Below are 22,196 nucleotides of genomic sequence, written 5' to 3'. Positions count from 1 at the left end.
TTTAGGAGTGAATATAGGGTAAGTTCACGTTCCTGGAATTGGACCTTCATGCGGTAAGTACCTCAGACACATGCCCAGGACAGGTGCTTGACTGAGGGTTAGGTTTAGGAGTGAATATAGGGTAAGTTCACGTTCCTGGAATTGGACCTTCATGCGGTAAGTACCTCAGACACATGCCCAGGACAGGTGCTTGACTGAGGGTTTTGGTTTAGGAGTGAACGGTGGGTATGTTTCACTTTCCTGGAATTGGACATCCATGCGGTAAGTACCTCAGACACTTAGCCAGGACAGGTGCTTGACTGACGGTTAGGTTTAGGAGTGAATATAGGGTAAGTTCACGTTCCTGGAATTGGACCTTCATGCGGTAAGTACCTCAGACACATGCCCAGGACAGGTGCTTGACTGAGGGTTTTGGTTTAGGAGTGAATGGTGGGTATGTTTCACTTTCCTGGAATTGGACATCCATGCGGTAAGTACCTCAGACACTTAGCCAGGACAGGTGCTTGACTGACGGTTAGGTTTAGGAGTGAATATAGGGTAAGTTCACGTTCCTGGAATTGGACCTTCATGCGGTAAGTACCTCAGACACATGCCCAGGACAGTTGCTTGACTTAGGGTTAAGTTTAGGAGTGAACGGTGGGTAAGTTCACGTTCCTGGAATTGGACATCCATGCGGTAAGTACCTCAGACACTTAGCCAGGACAGGTGCTTGACTGAGGGTTAGGTTTAGGAGTGAATATAGGGTAAGTTCACGTTCCTGGAATTGGACCTTCATGCGGTAAGTACCTCAGACACATGCCCAGGACAGGTGCTTGACTGAGGGTTAGGTTTAGGAGTGAACGGTGGGTAAGTTCACGTTCCTGGAATTGGACATCCATGCGGTAAGTACCTCAGACACTTAGCCAGGACAGGTGCTTGACTGAGGGTTAGGTTTAGGAGTGAATATAGGGTAAGTTCACGTTCCTGGAATTAGACCTCCATGCGTTAAGTACCAAAGACACACGCCCAGGACAGTTGCCTCCAGCATGGCACCAGGGTACCAGAGTACCAGGGGCACAGAGTTCCACAGGAGTACCAGGGGCACAGAGTTCCACAGGAGTACCAGGGGCACAGAGTTCCACAGGAGTACCAGGGGCACAGAGTTCCACAGGAGTACCAGGGGCACAGAGTTCCACAGGAGTACCAGGGGCACAGAGTTCCACAGGAGTACCAGGGGCACAGAGTTCCACATGAGTACCAGGGGTACTGAGTTCCACATGAGTACCAGGGGCACTGAGTTCCACAGGAGTACCAGGGGCACTGAGTTCCACAGGAGTACCAGGGGTACTGAGTTCCACAGGAGTACCAGGGGCACAGAGTTCCACAGGAGTACCAGGGGCACAGAGTTCCACAGGAGTACCAGGGGCACGGACTTCCAGGGGCCTGGGATTAGGGGTGTAGCCCGTGGAGGGGTGCTTAAGTGTGGGTACCCGGGCACCAATGGAGAGGCTGGTTCTGGAGAGTCCCCCTGGAAGTCATGGTAGTTAGGCAGGACGTTATGGCCAGGATGAGGCACCCATTCCCGGGTTAGGCTCCTGCATGGTCCCCTCTGGAAGTCCAGGACTCTTTGGCAGGACGTTATGGCCAGGATGAGGCACCCATCCCCGAGTACCTCAGACACATATCCAGGATAGTTGCCTGAGAGAGGGAAAAGGTTAGGAGCGAACGGCGGGTAAGTTTCACTTTCCTGGAAATTGACCAACATGCGATAAGTACCAAAGTCACATGCCCAGGACAGGTGCTTGACTGAGGGTTAGGTTTAGGAGCGAACGGTGGGTAAGTTCACATTCCTGGAATTGGACCTTCATGCGGTAAGTACCTCAGACACATGCCCAGGAGAGTTGCTTGACTGAGGGTTAGGTTTAGGAGCGAACGGCGGGTAAGTTTCACGTTCCTGGAATTGGACCTTCATGCGGTAAGTATCTCAGACACATGCCCAGGAGAGTTGCTTGACTGAGGGTTAGGTTTAGGAGCGAACGGCGGGTAAGTTTCACGTTCCTGGAATTGGACCTTCATGCGGTAAGTATCTCAGACACATGCCCAGGACAGGTGCTTGACTGAGGGTTAGGTTTAGGAGCGAACGGCGGGTAAGTTTCAAGTTCCTGGAATTGGACCTTCATGCGGTAAGTACCTCAGACACATGCCCAGGAGAGTTGCTTGACTGAGGGTTAGGTTTAGGAGCGAACGGCGGGTAAGTTTCACGTTCCTGGAATTGGACCTTCATGCGGTAAGTATCTCAGACACATGCCCAGGAGAGTTGCTTGACTGAGGGTTAGGTTTAGGAGCGAACGGCGGGTAAGTTTCACGTTCCTGGAATTGGACCTTCATGCGGTAAGTATCTCAGACACATGCCCAGGACAGGTGCTTGACTGAGGGTTAGGTTTAGGAGCGAACGGCGGGTAAGTTTCAAGTTCCTGGAATTGGACCTTCATGCGGTAAGTACCTCAGACACATGCCCAGGAGAGTTGCTTGACTGAGGGTTAGGTTTAGGAGCGAACGGCGGGTAAGTTTCACGTTCCTGGAATTGGACCTTCATGCGGTAAGTATCTCAGACACATGCCCAGGAGAGTTGCTTGACTGAGGGTTAGGTTTAGGAGCGAACGGCGGGTAAGTTTCACGTTCCTGGAATTGGACCTTCATGCGGTAAGTATCTCAGACACATGCCCAGGACAGGTGCTTGACTGAGGGTTAGGTTTAGGAGCGAACGGCGGGTAAGTTTCAAGTTCCTGGAATTGGACCTTCATGCGGTAAGTACCTCAGACACATGCTCAGGACAGGTGCTTGACTGAGGGTTAGGTTTAGGAGCGAATGGTGTTACCCACCATTCACTCCTAACCCTAACCCTCAGTCAAGCACCTGTCCTGGAATTGGACCTCCATGCGGTAAGTACCTCAGACGGATGCCCAGGACAGGTGCTTGAGAGAGTTGAAAAATTTAGGGAGAACGTTGGGTCAGTTCACGTTCCTGGAATGGGACCTCCATGGGGTAAGTACCGAAGACATGCCCAGTACAGTTGCCTCCAGCATGGTACCTCTGGAAGTCATCTGGAGTACCAGGGTGACAAAGTTCCACAGGTGTACCAGGGGCAGGAACGTCCAGGGGCACTAAGTCCCACAGGAGTACCAGGGACACAAAGTTCCAGAGGAGTACCAGGGACACTAAGTTCTACAGGAGTACCAGGGTCACTAAGTCCCACAGGAGTACCAGGGACACAAAGTTCCACAGGAGTACCAGGGTCACTAAGTTCCACAGGTGTACCAGGGGCATGAACTTCCACAGGAGTACCAGGGTCACTAAGTTCCACAGGAGTACCAGGGTCACTAAGTTCCACAGGTGTACCAGGGGCATGAACTTCCACAGGAGTACCAGGGTCACTAAGTTCCACAGGAGTACCAGGGGCACAGAGTTCCACAGGTGTACCAGGGGCACGAACTTCCAGGGGCCTGGGATTAGAGGTATAGCCCGTGGAGGGGTGCTTAAGTGTGGGTACCCAGGTACCGGTGGAGAGCAAGGTTCTGGAGGGTGTTGGAAGTCCAGGAGCCTTAGGCAGGATATTATGCCCAGGATGAGGCACCCAGGACCAGGACAGTTGCCTGAGAGAGGGAAAAGGTTAGGAGTGAATGGGCGTTAGGTTAATGTTCCTGGAAATTGACCAACATGCGATAAGTACCAAAGTCACATGCCCAGGACAGTTGCTTGACTAAGGGGATAGAGGTTGGGAGTGAAGGGCGGGTGAGTTCAAGTTCCAGGAAATGGACCTCCATGCGGTAAGTGCAAGAGACAGATGCCCAGGACAGCTGCTTGACCGAGGGAATAGAGGTAAGGAGTGAAGGGCGGGTGAGTTCAAGTTCCAGGAAATGGGCTTCCATGCGGTAAGTACCAAAGACACATGCCCAGGAGAGTTGCTATACTGAGGGGATAGAGGTTGGGAGTGAAGGGCGGGTGAGTTCAAGTTCCAGGAAATGGACCTCCATGCGGTAAGTGCAAGAGACGCATGCCCGGGAGAGTTGCTTGACTGAGGGGATAGAGGTTGGGAGTGAAGGGTGGGTAAGGTCACGTTCCTGGAATTGGACCTCCATGCCGTAAGTACCAAAGACACATGCCCGGGAGAGTTGCTATACTGAGGGGATAGAGGTTGGGAGTGAAGGGTGGGTAAGGTCACGTTCCTGGAATTGGACCTCCATGCCGTAAGTACCAAAGACACCTGCCCGAGACTGATGTCTGTTTTTCATGCTTATTTTCTTTTATATATTATATTATTATTATTTTTTTTTTTTTCTTTTAATTTTTTTTTTTTTTCCACACACTTTATTCTTTAATTGTGTTTACAGAATGCTTGGTGACTGTGTTTACACAGGAGTGGCTCTTGACATCTCAATTACTGTTGTTGTGTCCTCCTTGCGGCATGTTGGATGACTTCTCCTGCGGGGTGGTGGGGGACTTGCATCTTCCACAATCTCGTTGGAGGTTTCTGGGTCCCGACGCTGTCGCTGACGTACAATGAAGCATGTGATGGAAGCGATGACCACGACGCCGATCAGGCTGCCTGTTACAGCTCCAGCAATCATGCCGACCAATGGAGAATCTGGTAGGTTCATTTCCAGGAAGCACTCCTCCCCACCAACACGATTAATTGCACTGCACTTGTAAGTTCCTGTGTTGCTCTCACGGGAATCTCGCAAGGTGAGTGTGCCTGCCATCCGATCCATCACCGCCGAGGTGGGCAGTTTCAAGGGTGGTGTTCTTGACCATTGGTACTGGATAGGTGCAGCCCCTTCCTGAGATCTGCAGTGTAGCACTTTGGTCTTGCCAAACTCTCCGACCCCTTCAGTGTAGTAACACCTGGGCTTTGATGGCCGTTTGAGCACTCTGAGGACTGTCTTGATGCTCCGGAGGCCTGGAGCCTTCTTAACCTGGCACTTGTAGATGCCGGTGTCTCTGTGAGTCAATAGTGAAAGATGAATGGCACCATCTCCTTTCGCAGGGTCCACTGAATGGAAGTAGACTCTGCCCTTTAGAGGTTCATAGAGCTGGTCGTAGATCTGGCCGGCCGTATACAAGATGATCTCTGCCGTGTCCAGTGGGTGGCGTACGGACTTCACGCTCCATTCGATCTCCAAATTTCCTTCATCCTCCGGGGCAGCGGTGAAGTCGCAGTAGAGCTTCGCATTCTCTCCCTCAGCCGTCTCCACAATCTTGTTGTTCCTGGTGTGGATGTCAAGCGTCTTAGATGTCAGCATGATGTTCAAAAGTTGGAAGGCAAGCCGGTACATGGTAGTGTCTGTCTGGCAGCCGGAATCGCTTCTTCTTATATACTTCTTGGTCGGAAAAGGCCACGCCCACAAGTAATTCCAAGAGCCAATAGAAATGCTGGGTTTGACCGTTGAAATTGTGGAATTCCATGTTCCAAGCGTCAAGCGCTTCACAGTAGGGTGTGAAATCCTGGATTTTTTTTCTTTGGTGGGCGTGCTTTTGTCGAAGCGGAAGTCCACGATATGGTGTTTAAAGCGATTGGCTGTTGCATGGTGACGTCATTGGATCCCTAACTTATAAATACGCGTGTTTCCCACAGATGACCTTCAGGAAGGCGACTATGTGGAACAAGATTGATTCAGAGACTCAGTGCGGCCAGAGGCAACTGCGGCAGGGGAAAGCGAGGCGCAAGGTAAATTCCTGGGATTTTCCTTCGCCGTTGTGCTTGTCCACCATAGGCAACGAGGCCTGTGGCTATATGTTGGAAGTGTTAAGTCTAGGGCGATATCCAGAAAGTCCACGTCGACATTGTGGAAGTGATGATCCATATCCATGTTTTATATTTTCTATGTTGTTATTGTGTAGTTGAACTTCACTGACAGCGATTACGAGGAAGAGATCCTGGAACAACGTGTCTCGCTCCTAATACGGGACGTCCTCCCCGGGATATCGAACGTGGTGAGTAGAATTCCTGGAAGTGCTTTAGTCAGTGTAATATAGGGAAATGCAATATTTCTTAATTCAAAAAATATAACATACTGTTTCCTTAGGCTGGTGATACCACAACCACAACCACCACCACCACCACCACCACCACCACTCCCCAGTCTGGGAAAAGGAGGAGGATGAAGAAGCAGAAGCAGAAGAAGAAGAAAAAAAACCCCCAGAAGGACAAACTCCAAAAGGTCAACCAGAAAGTTCCAAAAGAAAAGCGTAAAAGTACGCATGGACTTCAGGCAGGGAGAAAAAACAGACCTAACAAACAACCACCACTTCCCGAAAGGATCAACACTTGTGTAAGTAGAGATGGGAGAATGGAAATAGCATATGAACTCTAATAATGGTTATAAAAGTGGTAACCTTCTTATATTTTCATGTCTTCAGGGTCGACGAAGAGCACTCAACTTTACACCAGAATTCCTCGCTATGCTCAGGCTTCTGTTCCAAAAGGACATCCAGAAAAAACTCATCACGAAGAAAAGAATCAAACATGTCCTGGATAAAAACCCAGAAGTCCTACGGCTATGTAGCAGAATGAACCTATCTGTTGAAAATGTTCGAAACCGAATTCGCATTATGATAGAAAAACAGTAATGTTTGTATTTGGATATGTGTATCTGAAAATAAAAATCGTTTGGTAATTACAGAGACCCAGTGTCTTTTTCCAGGTTTTTTTTTTTTTTTACATCATACATCATAAGACTTATTCCTGGAATTGGACCTCCATGCGGTAAGTGCCCCAGGCACATGCCCAGGACAGGTGCCTGACAGAGGGCAAAGTTTAGGAGAGAATGGGCGGTAAGGTCATTTTCCTGGAATCGGACCACCATGCGGTAAGTACTTCAGACACATGCCCAGGACAGTTGCCTGACGGAGGGCAAAGTTTAGGAGAGAATGGGCGGTAAGGTCATGTTCCTGGATTAAGACCTCCATGCGGTAAGTACCTCAGACACATGCCCAGGACAGTTGCTTGACTGAGGGTTAGGGTTAGGAGCGAACGGCTGGTAAGTTTCAAGTTCCCGGAATTTGAACTCCATGCGGTAAGTACCTCAGACACATGCCCAGGACAGTTGCTTGACTGAGGGTTAGGTTTAGGAGGGAAAGGCGTGTAAGTTCACGTTCCTGGAATTGGACCTCCATGCGGTAAGTACCTCAAACACATGCCCAGGACAGTTGCTTGACTGAGGGTTAGGTTTAGGAGCGAACTGCGGGTAAGTTTCACTTTCCTGGAATCGGACCTCCACGCGGTAAGTACCTCAGACACATGCCCAGGACAGGCGCTTGACCGAGGGTTAGGTTTAGGAGTGAAAAGAGGGTAAGTTCACGTTCCTGGAATTGGGTTAAGGTTAGGTAAGTACCTCAGACACATGCCCAGGACAGGTGCTTGACTGAGGGTTAGGTTTAGGAGTGAAGGGTGGGTAATTTTCACTTTCCTGGAATTGGACCTCCATGCGGTAAGTACCTCAGAAAGATGCCCAAGACAGTTGCTTGACTGAGGGTTAGGTTTAGGAGTGAAAAGAGGGTAAGTTCACGTTCCTGGAATTGGACATCCATGCAGTAAGTACCTCAGACACTTAGCCAGGACAGGTGCTTGACTGAGGGTTAGGTTTAGGAGTGAACGGTGGGTAAGTTTCACTTTCCTGGAATTGGACCTCCATGCGGTAAGTGCCTCAGACGCATGCCCAGGACAGGTGCTTGACTGACGGTTAGGTTTAGGAGCGAACGGTGGGTAAGTTTCACGTTCCAGAAATTGGACCTACACACGGTAAGTACCTTAGACACATGCCCAGGACAGGTGCTGGACTGAGGGTTAGGTTTGGGAGTGAATGGTGTTACCCACCATTCACTCCTAACCCTAACCCTCAGTCCAGCACCTGTCCAGGAAATGGACCTCCATGCGGTAAGTACCTTAGACACATGTCCAGTAAAGTTGCCTGACAGAGGGCAAACGTTAGGAGCCAACAGCGGGTAAGTTTCACTTTCCTGGAATTGGACTTCCATACGGTAAGTACCTAAGACACATGCCAAGGATAGTTTATTGAGAGAGGTGAAAAATTTAGGGAGAACGTTGGGTCAGTTCATGTTCCTGGAATGGGACCTCCATGGGGTAAGTACCAAAGACATGCCCAGTACAGTTACCTCCAGCATGGTACCTCTGGAAGTCATCTGGAGTACCAGGGGCACTAAGTTCCACAGGAGTACCAGGGGCAGGAACATCCAGGGGCACTAAGTCCCACAGGAGTACCAGGGACACAAAGTTCCACAGGAGTACCAGGGACACTAAGTTCTACAGGAGTACCAGGGGCACTAAGTCCCACAGGAGTACCAGGGTCACTAAGTTCCACAGGAGTACCAGGGTCACTAAGTTCCACAGGTGTACCAGGGGCATGAACTTCCACAGGAGTACCAGGGTCACTAAGTCCCACAGGAGTACCAGGGGCACAGAGTTCCACAGGAGTACCAGGGGCACGAACTTCCAGGGGCCTGGGATTAGGGGTATAGCCCGTGGAGGGGTGCTTAAGTGTGGGTACACAGGAACCAATGGAGAGGCAGGTTCTGGAGGATCTTGGACGTACGGGACTTTGGCAGGATGTTATGCCCAGGATGAGGCACCCATCCTGGGTAGAGTCCCCAGCATGGTCCCCCTGGAAGTGCGGGGTTCTTTGGCAAGATGTTATGCCCAGGATGAGGCACCCATCCCCGGGTAAAGTCCCCAGCATGGTCCCCCATGATCCTGGAGCTCCATGGAGACACTCTGTGCATAAAAGGTTCCTGCCTGCATGATCCCCCTGGAAGTCCAGGAGTGAAGGGTGGGTAACACCATTCACTCCTAAACCTAACCCCCAGTCAAGCACCTGTCCTGGAATTGGACCACCATGCGGTAAGTACCTCAGGCGGATGCCCAGCACAGTTGCCTGACAGAGGGCAAACGTTAGGAGCGAACGGCGGGTAAGTTTCACTTTCCTGGAATTGGACCTCCATGCGGTAAGTACCTCAGACACATGCCCAGGACAGGTGCTTGACCGAGGGTTAGGTTTAGGAGTGAAGGGTGGGTAACACCGTTCACTCCTAAACCTAACCCTCAGTCAAGCACCTGTCCTGGAATTGGACCACCATGCGGTAAGTACCTCAGGCGGATGCCCAGCACAGTTGCCTGACAGAGGGCAAACGTTAGGAGCGAACGGCGGGTAAGTTTCACTTTCCTGGAATTGGACCTCCATGCGGTAAGTACCTCAGACACATGCCCAGGACAGGTGCTTGACCGAGGGTTAGGTTTAGGAGTGAAGGGTGGGTAACACCGTTCACTCCTAAACCTAACCCTCGGTCAAGCACCTGTCCTGGAATTGGACCACCATGCGGTACGTACCTCAGACGGATGCCCAGCACAGTTGCCTGACAGAGGGCAAACGTTAGGAGCGAGCGGTGGGTAAGTTTCACTTTCCTGGAATTGGACCTCCATGCGGTAAGTACCTCAGACACATGCCCAGGACAGGTGCTTGACCGAGGGTTAGGTTTAGGAGTGAAGGGTGGGTAACACCCTTCACTCCTAAACCTAACCCTCGGTCAAGCACCTGTCCTGGAATTGGACCACCATGCGGTACGTACCTCAGACGGATGCCCAGCACAGTTGCCTGACAGAGGGCAAACGTTAGGAGCGAACGGCGGGTAAGTTTCAAGTTCCTGGAATTGGACCTTCATGCGGTAAGTACCTCAGACACATGCTCAGGACAGGTGCTTGACTGAGGGTTAGGTTTAGGAGCGAATGGTGTTACCCACCATTCACTCCTAACCCTAACCCTCAGTCAAGCACCTGTCCTGGAATTGGACCTCCATGCGGTAAGTACCTCAGACGGATGCCCAGGACAGGTGCTTGAGAGAGTTGAAAAATTTAGGGAGAACGTTGGGTCAGTTCACGTTCCTGGAATGGGACCTCCATGGGGTAAGTACCGAAGACATGCCCAGTACAGTTGCCTCCAGCATGGTACCTCTGGAAGTCATCTGGAGTACCAGGGTGACAAAGTTCCACAGGTGTACCAGGGGCAGGAACGTCCAGGGGCACTAAGTCCCACAGGAGTACCAGGGACACAAAGTTCCAGAGGAGTACCAGGGACACTAAGTTCTACAGGAGTACCAGGGTTAGGGTTAGGGTTAGGGTTAGGGTTTAGGGTTTAGGGTTAGGGTTAGGGTTAGGGTTAGGGTTAGGGTTAGGGTTAGGGTTAAGGGGATGAAAACCACCTATCGTCGCCCCCGACGATAACTTCAAAGGTGCATATCTCGGGAACGGAAGGTCGTAGAGACATGAAACCACCTTGTACCCCCCTATTTTCGGGTACGGGCTTTCCATTGGTACCACCCTCGAGCCTGTACAACGTTCGAGTCCGGAGATATGGCCGAAATAAAGTTTGTTTTTCCTGTATCTCCGGACAGGAAGGTCGTAGAGAGTCGTGGGTGGTACCGTTGGATGCAGAATGGTCGAATTATATTAGACGAACGTGGTTTCCAAGTGTCTAGGATGTACGGTTCGGGAGTTATTCAAGAAAAACGTTCGTCCAATCAGATCGCAGCATGCGAACCTGAGTGGAAAAATGACTAAGTGTCACAGCCGAAAAACTTCCTCCAGAAAGTAGTTAGGAGCACGTTTCAGACCATTTGGAGTCGATTGGTAGTGATTTTGCGAGATGTTTTTTCAAAATCATATATGGAGATCTACATGCAATAAGGGTTAGGGTTAGGGTTAGGGTTAGGGGTTAGGTGTGGGTGTTAGGGTTAGGGTTAGGGTTAGGGGTTAGGGGTTAGGGTTAGGGAGAGGAAACTGAACCCATCTCCCGTAGGAGACAGGAGGTGCACGGTCCTTCGACCCCGCAGGTCCCACGCTAAACTGGACCCGCTGCTGTTGACGGAAGCGTTGGCGTTTCCTGCCATAACGCACTTCCGTCCAGCCCCCGTCCATCATGTTTGTTTTTTTTATTATTGTGTCGTAGGTCTTTTGTTATATTTATTTTAAATGAAAGTATTAAAAGAAAACTGTAAATCAAATCTGTCTTCTGTCTTTATTTGTCTTTTTTAATTAACTCAAAACACTTTCTCAAAAGGAGAAAGGAAAAAACTATCACAAACTAAATTGTTTTCAAGTCAAAACTCAAATTATTTCAATAAACTAAATCAAATCTTCTTTATTTTTAATTATTTTATGTTTTTTGTCTTTTTTTCTTTTTGTATTTTTTTTCTTTTTTTGTACTTTTAAATGTTTTTATATCAAAAATAACAATAAACTAAAAATACTTTCCAAAAAGAGGAAAGAAAAAACTGTTTATACAATAAATCAAAAACTTTTATTTGTCAAAAATCAAAAAAATCAAAAAAAATCAATAAATCAAATGGCCAAATACAAAATCACGTGCCTAACGCGACGTTTCGACCGTCAATCGGTCTTCCTCAGGCTGGGCACGTGTTAAAAATAAGAGCTGCTGAATGACTGCCAGAGATATTTCCCCTTCGAGAGTCAAAGCTAGAATGAGCCAATTTGTAAGTCCCTCCCTTATATACCCTCCCTTTCCTAAGTTACAAGCTTCTAAATGTTTTAGTTTTTCGATCGTCTTTTTAGTTTTTTCAATCGTCTTTTTGTTTTTTTCAATCGTCTTTTTCGTTAACCCTATATTTACCGAATCCCAATAGGTTTTAATGTGTTTAAGTGAAAATTAAAGGTAAATTACAACTAAAATTACCAACTAAATGTATTTAAGTGAAAATTAAAGGTAAATTACAACTAAAATTACTATTTAAACTTAAAATACAAAATATAAAATATAAAATGAGGGTTTAAAGGTAAATTCCAATCAAAATTACTATTTAAAATTATGGTTAGGGTTAGGGCTTTAATTAAATTTGGATATAAAGTTATGGGGGGTTAGGGTTAGGGCCAAATTAACTGTGATGTTAGGGTTAGGATTAAAATTAGGTTTGGGCATAAAACTAATGGTTAGGGTTAGGCAAAATGAGGGTTTCCAATCAAATCTCCAGTGATGTTAAGGTTAGGGTTATAATTAGGACTAGGCATAAAACAATTGGTTAGGGTTAGGCATAAAGAAAAATTGGTTAAGGTTAGGCATAATAAAATAATTGGTTAGGGTTAGGCATAAAGAAAAATTGGTTAAGGTTAGGCATGATAAAATAATTGGTTAGGGTTAGGCATAATAAAATTGGTTAAGATTAGGGTTGGGGGTTAGGTTTAGACATAAAACCGAAAGGGTTAGGGTTAGGGTTAGGGTTAGGGTTAGGGTTAGGGGTTAGGGTTAAGGGGATGAAAACCACCTATCGTCGCCCCCGACGATAACTTCAAAGGTGCATATCTCGGGAACGGAAGGTCGTAGAGACATGAAACCACCTTGTACCCCCCTATTTTCGGGTACGGGCTTTCCATTGGTACCACCCTCGAGCCTGTACAACGTTCGAGTCCGGAGATATGGCCGAAATAAAGTTTGTTTTTCCTGTATCTCCGGACAGGAAGGTCGTAGAGAGTCGTGGGTGGTACCGTTGGATGCAGAATGGTGGAATTATATTAGACGAACGTGGTTTCCAAGTGTCTAGGATGTACGGTTCGGGAGTTATTCAAGAAAAACGCTCGTCCAATCAGATCGCAGCATGCGAACCTGAGTGGAAAAATGACTAAGTGTCACAGCCGAAAAACTTCCTCCAGAAAGTAGTTAGGAGCACGTTTCAGACCATTTGGAGTCGATTGGTAGTGATTTTGCGAGATGTTTTTTCAAAATCATATATGGAGATCTACATGCAATAAGTAGCCATCGACATGAAAATGACTAATGACATAATAATGGAATCTTTAGTTGTGTTTCAGTGACCCTGAAGACTGGTACTTAGGGTTAGGGTTAGGGTTAGAGTTAGGTGTGGGTGTCTGAAGCCACTCCCCTAAGGGAGGGTTAGGGACATGGGTCAAGACCTGTCCCCCAACTGTGCGGGGGCCAGGAGGTGCACGGTCCTTCCCCCAGTAGTCCCCAAACCCCCGAGTTCGCGGTCTGTTGCTGAAGGTACGGTCACGGGGTCGACCACGCTTTCCCCCGTACCGTACCATAACCCACTCACCCTCATCATCAGTGTAGCCCATGATGAGGCTGTTTGGGTTGGCCTTTATTTGTTTTTTCAATATATTTTAACTGAAAAGTAACTAAAATTGTTTTTAGAAAAAGAAAAAAAGAAAAAAACAAAAAAAATAGAAAAAATAAAAAATAAAAAATAAAAAACTAGGATACAAGGACTGAAAAACTAAGTATTTAAACCCAAAAAGTAAAGTAAACCTGTTTTTAAATTAAATTATTTTTTTATTTTTTTATTTTTTATTAAATGAAATAAACTAAAACAATATGTGCCCTAACTGCGACGTTTCGACCTGAAAAGGTCTTCTTCAGGCGAAGGGCACAAAAAAACAATGAATTTCTAAGCTGGCAGTCTGCAGAGATGTTACCTCTTCGCTGGCCAAGCAGAGAATGAGAGGGAAGTGGCGATCCTCTATTTATAGAGTAGGAGGAGTTCCTTAGAAACAAGTCTGGGCAAGTTCAGTTTCCAATCGGTTTTTTTTGTTTTTTCTTTTTTCATGCATTTAAACACTGAGTATTAACCCTATGTAAAAGAAAATGAATGTTTTTAAATGTAGATTCTATTTTTTATATATTTTAAAGGTTTTAACTTAGTTTTAATAATGATTTAACTTAAATTCAATTATAATTAAATAAATAAACGAACAAATAAATTAAGTTTCTTTTTTTTATTTTTATATGTTTTTATAATGTTTTTTTTTTTTTTTTTTTTTTTTTTTTTTTTTTTTTTTTTTTTTTTTTTAGGTTTTTTAATGGTTTTTTTTAGTTTTTTTATGGTTTTTTTTATGGTTTTTAAAGGTTTTTTGACTATAAATCTTAAATTTTAAATGTTTTAACTACTATTTTGCCTTAAATGAAAATGAAACAAGTCTGAACTGTTGCTCATTTGCCCAATAATATTTTTTTAGACTTAAATTGTACATAAATAAATAATAAAATAAAAAGGAAAAAGGGAAAGGGCTAGGTTTAAGGGAATGGTTAAGGTTAGGGCTGGGAAAAGGGGAGATGTTAGGGTTAGGAAAAGAAAGGGATCAGGGCTAGGAAAGAAGGAAAGGAAAGATGTTAGGGTTAGGAAAGGAAAAGGAAAAGGATAGTGCTAGTAAAGAAAGAAAGGAAAGGGGGTGGGTTAAGGTTAGGAAAGGGAAAAGGGAGTGGGTTAGGGTTAGGAAATCAAAAGGGGGGTTGGGGATAAAGGAAAAGGGAAGGGGTTAAGGTCAGGGAGGGGGAGTGGTTAGGGTTAGGATTTAGGAAAAGGGAAGGGGTTAAGGTTAGGGAGGGGGAGTGGTTAGGGTTAGGATTTAGGAAAAGGGAAGGGGTTAAGGTTAGGGAGGGAGAGTGGTTAGGGTTAGGATTTAGGAAAGGGGAAGGGGTTAAGGTTAGGGTTAGGAAGGGGGAGTGGTTAGGGTTAGGAAAGGGAAGAAATGGGTCTAAGAAAAAAGTAAGGTTAGGGTTAGGAAAGGGTTAGGGTTAGGGTTAGGTTAAGGGGATGAAAACCACCTATCGTCGCCCCCGACGATAACTTCAAAGGTGCATATCTCGGGAACGGAAGGTCGTAGAGACATGAAACCACCTTGTACCCCCCTATTTTCGGGTACGGGCTTTCCATTGGTACCACCCTCGAGCCTGTACAACGTTCGAGTCCGGAGATATGGCCGAAATAAAGTTAGGGTTAGGGTTAGGGTTAGGTTAAGGGGATGAAAACCACCTATCGTCGCCCCCGACGATAACTTCAAAGGTGCATATCTCGGGAACGGAAGGTCGTAGAGACATGAAACCACCTTGTACCCCCCTATTTTCGGGTACGGGCTTTCCATTGGTACCACCCTCGAGCCTGTACAACGTTCGAGTCCGGAGATATGGGCGAAATAAAGTTTGTTTTTCCTGTATCTCCGGACAGGAAGGTCGTAGAGAGTCGTGGGTGGTACCGTTGGATGCAGAATGGTCGAATTATATTAGACGAACGTGGTTTCCAAGTGTCTAGGATGTACGGTTCGGGAGTTATTCAAGAAAAACGCTCGTCCAATCAGATCGCAGCATGCGAACCTGAGTGGAAAAATGACTAAGTGTCACAGCCGAAAAACTTCCTCCAGAAAGTAGTTAGGAGCACGTTTCAGACCATTTGGAGTCGATTGGTAGTGATTTTGCGAGATGTTTTTTCAAAATCATATATGGAGATCTACATGCAATAAGTAGCCATCAACATGAAAATGAGGGTTAGGGTTAGGGTTAGGTGTGGGGATCTCTCTTTCTTTAGGGTTAGGATTATTAATTAGGGTTGGGGCTAAAATAAATAATTAAAGTGGTTAAGGTTAGGATTATGAATTAGGATTTGGACTAAAATAAATAATTAATAGGTTAAGGTTAGGTTAAGGGGATGAAAACCACCTATCGTCGCCCCCGACGATAACTTCAAAGGTGCATATCTCGGGAACGGAAGGTCGTAGAGACATGAAACCACCTTGTACCCCCCTATTTTCGGGTACGGGCTTTCCATTGGTACCACCCTCGAGCCTGTACAACGTTCGAGTCCGGAGATATGGGCGAAATAAAGTTTGTTTTTCCTGTATCTCCGGACAGGAAGGTCGTAGAGAGTCGTGGGTGGTACCGTTGGATGCAGAATGGTCGAATTATATTAGACGAACGTGGTTTCCAAGTGTCTAGGATGTACGGTTCGGGAGTTATTCAAGAAAAACGCTCGTCCAATCAGATCGCAGCATGCGAACCTGAGTGGAAAAATGACTAAGTGTCACAGCCGAAAAACTTCCTCCAGAAAGTAGTTAGGAGCACGTTTCAGACCATTTGGAGTCGATTGGTAGTGATTTTGCGAGATGTTTTTTCAAAATCATATATGGAGATCTACATGCAATAAGTAGCCATCAACATGAAAATGAGGGTTAGGGTTAGGGTTAGGTGTGGGGATCTCTCTTTCTTTAGGGTTAGGGTTATTAATTAGGGTTAGGGTTAGGGTTAGGGTTAGGGTTAGGGTTAGGGTTAGGGGTTAGGGTTAGGGTTAGGGTTAGGGTTAGGGTTAGGGTTAGGGTTAGGGTTAGGGGTTAGGGGTTAGGGTTAGGGTTAGGGTTAGGGTTAGGGGTTAGGGGTTAGGGTTAGGGTTAGGGTTAGGGTTAGGGTTAGGGGTTAGGGTTAGGGTTAGGGTTAGGGTTAGGGTTAGGGTTAGGGTTAGGGGTTAGGTTAAGGGGATGAAAACCACCTATCGTCGCCCCCGACGATAACTTCAAAGGTGCATATCTCGGGAACGGAAGGTCGTAGAGACATGAAACCACCTTGTACCCCCCTATTTTCGGGTACGGGCTTTCCATTGGTACCACCCTCGAGCCTGTACAACGTTCGAGTCCGGAGATATGGGCGAAATAAAGTTTGTTTTTCCTGTATCTCCGGACAGGAAGGTCGTAGAGAGTCGTGGGTGGTACCGTTGGATGCAGAATGGTCGAATTATATTAGACGAACGTGGTTTCCAAGTGTCTAGGATGTACGGTTCGGGAGTTATTCAAGAAAAACGCTCGTCCAATCAGATCGCAGCATGCGAACCTGAGTGGAAAAATGACTAAGTGTCACAGCCGAAAAACTTCCTCCAGAAAGTAGTTAGGAGCACGTTTCAGACCATTTGGAGTCGATTGGTAGTGATTTTGCGAGATGTTTTTTCAAAATCATATATGGAGATCTACATGCAATAAGTAGCCATCAACATGAAAATGAGGGTTAGGGTTAGGGTTAGGTGTGGGGATCTCTCTTTCTTTAGGGTTAGGGTTATTAATTAGGGTTAGGGTTAGGGTTAGGGTTAGGGTTAGGGTTAGGGTTAGGGGTTAGGGTTAGGGTTAGGGTTAGGGTTAGGGTTAGGGTTAGGGTTAGGGTTAGGGGTTAGGGGTTAGGGGTTAGGGTTAGGGTTAGGGTTAGGGTTAGGGTTAGGGTTAGGGTTAGGGGTTAGGGTTAGGGTTAGGGTTAGGGTTAGGGGTTAGGGTTAGGTTAAGGGGATGAAAACCACCTATCGTCGCCCCCGACGATAACTTCAAAGGTGCATATCTCGGGAACGGAAGGTCGTAGAGACATGAAACCACCTTGTACCCCCCTATTTTCGGGTACGGGCTTTCCATTGGTACCACCCTCGAGCCTGTACAACGTTCGAGTCCGGAGATATGGCCGAAATAAAGTTTGTTTTTCCTGTATCTCCGGACAGGAAGGTCGTAGAGAGTCGTGGGTGGTACCGTTGGATGCAGAATGGTCGAATTATATTAGACGAACGTGGTTTCCAAGTGTCTAGGATGTACGGTTCGGGAGTTATTCAAGAAAAACGCTCGTCCAATCAGATCGCAGCATGCGAACCTGAGTGGAAAAATGACTAAGTGTCACAGCCGAAAAACTTCCTCCAGAAAGTAGTTAGGAGCACGTTTCAGACCATTTGGAGTCGATAGGTAGTGATTTTGCGAGATGTTTTTTCAAAATCATATATGGAGATAGGGTTAGGGTTAGGGGTTAGGGGTTAGGGTTAGGGACATGGGTCAAGACCTGTTAGGGTTAGGGTTAGGGTTAGGGTTAGGGTTAGGGTTAGGGTTAGGGGTTAGGGTTAGGGTTAGGGTTAGGGTTAGGGTTAAGGGGATGAAAACCACCTATCGTCGCCCCCGACGATAACTTCAAAGGTGCATATCTCGGGAACGGAAGGTCGTAGAGACATGAAACCACCTTGTACCCCCCTATTTTCGGGTACGGGCTTTCCATTGGTACCACCCTCGAGCCTGTACAACGTTCGAGTCCGGAGATATGGCCGAAATAAAGTTTGTTTTTCCTGTATCTCCGGACAGGAAGGTCGTAGAGAGTCGTGGGTGGTACCGTTGGATGCAGAATGGTCGAATTATATTAGACGAACGTGGTTTCCAAGTGTCTAGGATGTACGGTTCGGGAGTTATTCAAGAAAAACGCTCGTCCAATCAGATCGCAGCATGCGAACCTGAGTGGAAAAATGGGTTAGGGTTAGGGTTAGGGTTAGGGTTAGGGGTTAGGGTTAGGGTTAGGGTTAGGGGTTAGGGTTAGGGTTAGGGTTAGGGTTAGGGTTAGGGTTAGGGTTAGGGTTAGGGTTAGGGTTAGGGTTAGGGTTAGGGTTAGGTTAAGGGGATGAAAACCACCTATCGTCGCCCCCGACGATAACTTCAAAGGTGCATATCTCGGGAACGGAAGGTCGTAGAGACATGAAACCACCTTGTACCCCCCTATTTTCGGGTACGGGCTTTCCATTGGTACCACCCTCGAGCCTGTACAACGTTCGAGTCCGGAGATATGGCCGAAATAAAGTTAGGGTTAGGGTTAGGGTTAGGTTAAGGGGATGAAAACCACCTATCGTCGCCCCCGACGATAACTTCAAAGGTGCATATCTCGGGAACGGAAGGTCGTAGAGACATGAAACCACCTTGTACCCCCCTATTTTCGGGTACGGGCTTTCCATTGGTACCACCCTCGAGCCTGTACAACGTTCGAGTCCGGAGATATGGGCGAAATAAAGTTTGTTTTTCCTGTATCTCCGGACAGGAAGGTCGTAGAGAGTCGTGGGTGGTACCGTTGGATGCAGAATGGTCGAATTATATTAGACGAACGTGGTTTCCAAGTGTCTAGGATGTACGGTTCGGGAGTTATTCAAGAAAAACGCTCGTCCAATCAGATCGCAGCATGCGAACCTGAGTGGAAAAATGACTAAGTGTCACAGCCGAAAAACTTCCTCCAGAAAGTAGTTAGGAGCACGTTTCAGACCATTTGGAGTCGATTGGTAGTGATTTTGCGAGATGTTTTTTCAAAATCATATATGGAGATCTACATGCAATAAGTAGCCATCAACATGAAAATGAGGGTTAGGGTTAGGGTTAGGTGTGGGGATCTCTCTTTCTTTAGGGTTAGGATTATTAATTAGGGTTGGGGCTAAAATAAATAATTAAAGTGGTTAAGGTTAGGATTATGAATTAGGATTTGGACTAAAATAAATAATTAATAGGTTAAGGTTAGGTTAAGGGGATGAAAACCACCTATCGTCGCCCCCGACGATAACTTCAAAGGTGCATATCTCGGGAACGGAAGGTCGTAGAGACATGAAACCACCTTGTACCCCCCTATTTTCGGGTACGGGCTTTCCATTGGTACCACCCTCGAGCCTGTACAACGTTCGAGTCCGGAGATATGGGCGAAATAAAGTTTGTTTTTCCTGTATCTCCGGACAGGAAGGTCGTAGAGAGTCGTGGGTGGTACCGTTGGATGCAGAATGGTCGAATTATATTAGACGAACGTGGTTTCCAAGTGTCTAGGATGTACGGTTCGGGAGTTATTCAAGAAAAACGCTCGTCCAATCAGATCGCAGCATGCGAACCTGAGTGGAAAAATGACTAAGTGTCACAGCCGAAAAACTTCCTCCAGAAAGTAGTTAGGAGCACGTTTCAGACCATTTGGAGTCGATTGGTAGTGATTTTGCGAGATGTTTTTTCAAAATCATATATGGAGATCTACATGCAATAAGTAGCCATCAACATGAAAATGAGGGTTAGGGTTAGGGTTAGGTGTGGGGATCTCTCTTTCTTTAGGGTTAGGGTTATTAATTAGGGTTAGGGTTAGGGTTAGGGTTAGGGTTAGGGTTAGGGTTAGGGGTTAGGGTTAGGGTTAGGGTTAGGGTTAGGGTTAGGGTTAGGGTTAGGGTTAGGGGTTAGGGGTTAGGGTTAGGGTTAGGGTTAGGGTTAGGGGTTAGGGGTTAGGGTTAGGGTTAGGGTTAGGGTTAGGGTTAGGGGTTAGGGTTAGGGTTAGGGTTAGGGTTAGGGTTAGGGTTAGGGTTAGGGGTTAGGTTAAGGGGATGAAAACCACCTATCGTCGCCCCCGACGATAACTTCAAAGGTGCATATCTCGGGAACGGAAGGTCGTAGAGACATGAAACCACCTTGTACCCCCCTATTTTCGGGTACGGGCTTTCCATTGGTACCACCCTCGAGCCTGTACAACGTTCGAGTCCGGAGATATGGGCGAAATAAAGTTTGTTTTTCCTGTATCTCCGGACAGGAAGGTCGTAGAGAGTCGTGGGTGGTACCGTTGGATGCAGAATGGTCGAATTATATTAGACGAACGTGGTTTCCAAGTGTCTAGGATGTACGGTTCGGGAGTTATTCAAGAAAAACGCTCGTCCAATCAGATCGCAGCATGCGAACCTGAGTGGAAAAATGACTAAGTGTCACAGCCGAAAAACTTCCTCCAGAAAGTAGTTAGGAGCACGTTTCAGACCATTTGGAGTCGATTGGTAGTGATTTTGCGAGATGTTTTTTCAAAATCATATATGGAGATCTACATGCAATAAGTAGCCATCAACATGAAAATGAGGGTTAGGGTTAGGGTTAGGTGTGGGGATCTCTCTTTCTTTAGGGTTAGGGTTATTAATTAGGGTTAGGGTTAGGGTTAGGGTTAGGGTTAGGGTTAGGGTTAGGGGTTAGGGTTAGGGTTAGGGTTAGGGTTAGGGTTAGGGTTAGGGTTAGGGTTAGGGGTTAGGGGTTAGGGGTTAGGGTTAGGGTTAGGGTTAGGGTTAGGGTTAGGGTTAGGGTTAGGGGTTAGGGTTAGGGTTAGGGTTAGGGTTAGGGGTTAGGGTTAGGTTAAGGGGATGAAAACCACCTATCGTCGCCCCCGACGATAACTTCAAAGGTGCATATCTCGGGAACGGAAGGTCGTAGAGACATGAAACCACCTTGTACCCCCCTATTTTCGGGTACGGGCTTTCCATTGGTACCACCCTCGAGCCTGTACAACGTTCGAGTCCGGAGATATGGCCGAAATAAAGTTTGTTTTTCCTGTATCTCCGGACAGGAAGGTCGTAGAGAGTCGTGGGTGGTACCGTTGGATGCAGAATGGTCGAATTATATTAGACGAACGTGGTTTCCAAGTGTCTAGGATGTACGGTTCGGGAGTTATTCAAGAAAAACGCTCGTCCAATCAGATCGCAGCATGCGAACCTGAGTGGAAAAATGACTAAGTGTCACAGCCGAAAAACTTCCTCCAGAAAGTAGTTAGGAGCACGTTTCAGACCATTTGGAGTCGATAGGTAGTGATTTTGCGAGATGTTTTTTCAAAATCATATATGGAGATAGGGTTAGGGTTAGGGGTTAGGGGTTAGGGTTAGGGACATGGGTCAAGACCTGTTAGGGTTAGGGTTAGGGTTAGGGTTAGGGTTAGGGTTAGGGTTAGGGGTTAGGGTTAGGGTTAGGGTTAGGGTTAGGGTTAAGGGGATGAAAACCACCTATCGTCGCCCCCGACGATAACTTCAAAGGTGCATATCTCGGGAACGGAAGGTCGTAGAGACATGAAACCACCTTGTACCCCCCTATTTTCGGGTACGGGCTTTCCATTGGTACCACCCTCGAGCCTGTACAACGTTCGAGTCCGGAGATATGGCCGAAATAAAGTTTGTTTTTCCTGTATCTCCGGACAGGAAGGTCGTAGAGAGTCGTGGGTGGTACCGTTGGATGCAGAATGGTCGAATTATATTAGACGAACGTGGTTTCCAAGTGTCTAGGATGTACGGTTCGGGAGTTATTCAAGAAAAACGCTCGTCCAATCAGATCGCAGCATGCGAACCTGAGTGGAAAAATGGGTTAGGGTTAGGGTTAGGGTTAGGGTTAGGGGTTAGGGTTAGGGTTAGGGTTAGGGGTTAGGGTTAGGGTTAGGGTTAGGGTTAGGGTTAGGGTTAGGGTTAGGGTTAGGGTTAGGGTTAGGGTTAGGGTTAGGGTTAGGGTTAGGTTAAGGGGATGAAAACCACCTATCGTCGCCCCCGACGATAACTTCAAAGGTGCATATCTCGGGAACGGAAGGTCGTAGAGACATGAAACCACCTTGTACCCCCCTATTTTCGGGTACGGGCTTTCCATTGGTACCACCCTCGAGCCTGTACAACGTTCGAGTCCGGAGATATGGCCGAAATAAAGTTAGGGTTAGGGTTAGGGTTAGGTTAAGGGGATGAAAACCACCTATCGTCGCCCCCGACGATAACTTCAAAGGTGCATATCTCGGGAACGGAAGGTCGTAGAGACATGAAACCACCTTGTACCCCCC

At 47.0% G+C, this 22,196-nt stretch overlaps 1 protein-coding gene across 1 annotated transcript; it reads right to left on the bottom strand.

Annotated features, from left to right (window-relative positions):
• Positions 1-4,388: 4,388 nt before the first annotated feature.
• On the bottom strand, positions 4,389-5,312 carry LOC121178289 (coxsackievirus and adenovirus receptor homolog). Its single transcript, XM_041032846.1, has one exon. It carries the CDS (start codon positions 5,310-5,312, stop codon positions 4,389-4,391), a length of 924 nt encoding a protein of 307 aa, XP_040888780.1.
• Positions 5,313-22,196: the final 16,884 nt, after the last annotated feature.

This window comes from Toxotes jaculatrix, unplaced genomic scaffold (genome assembly GCF_017976425.1).
Source record: "Toxotes jaculatrix isolate fToxJac2 unplaced genomic scaffold, fToxJac2.pri scaffold_80_ctg1, whole genome shotgun sequence".
NCBI lineage: Eukaryota > Metazoa > Chordata > Actinopteri > Toxotidae > Toxotes > Toxotes jaculatrix.
Note: the sequence above shows the minus strand (reverse complement) of the source record. Positions and strands in the feature narration are given on the sequence as shown.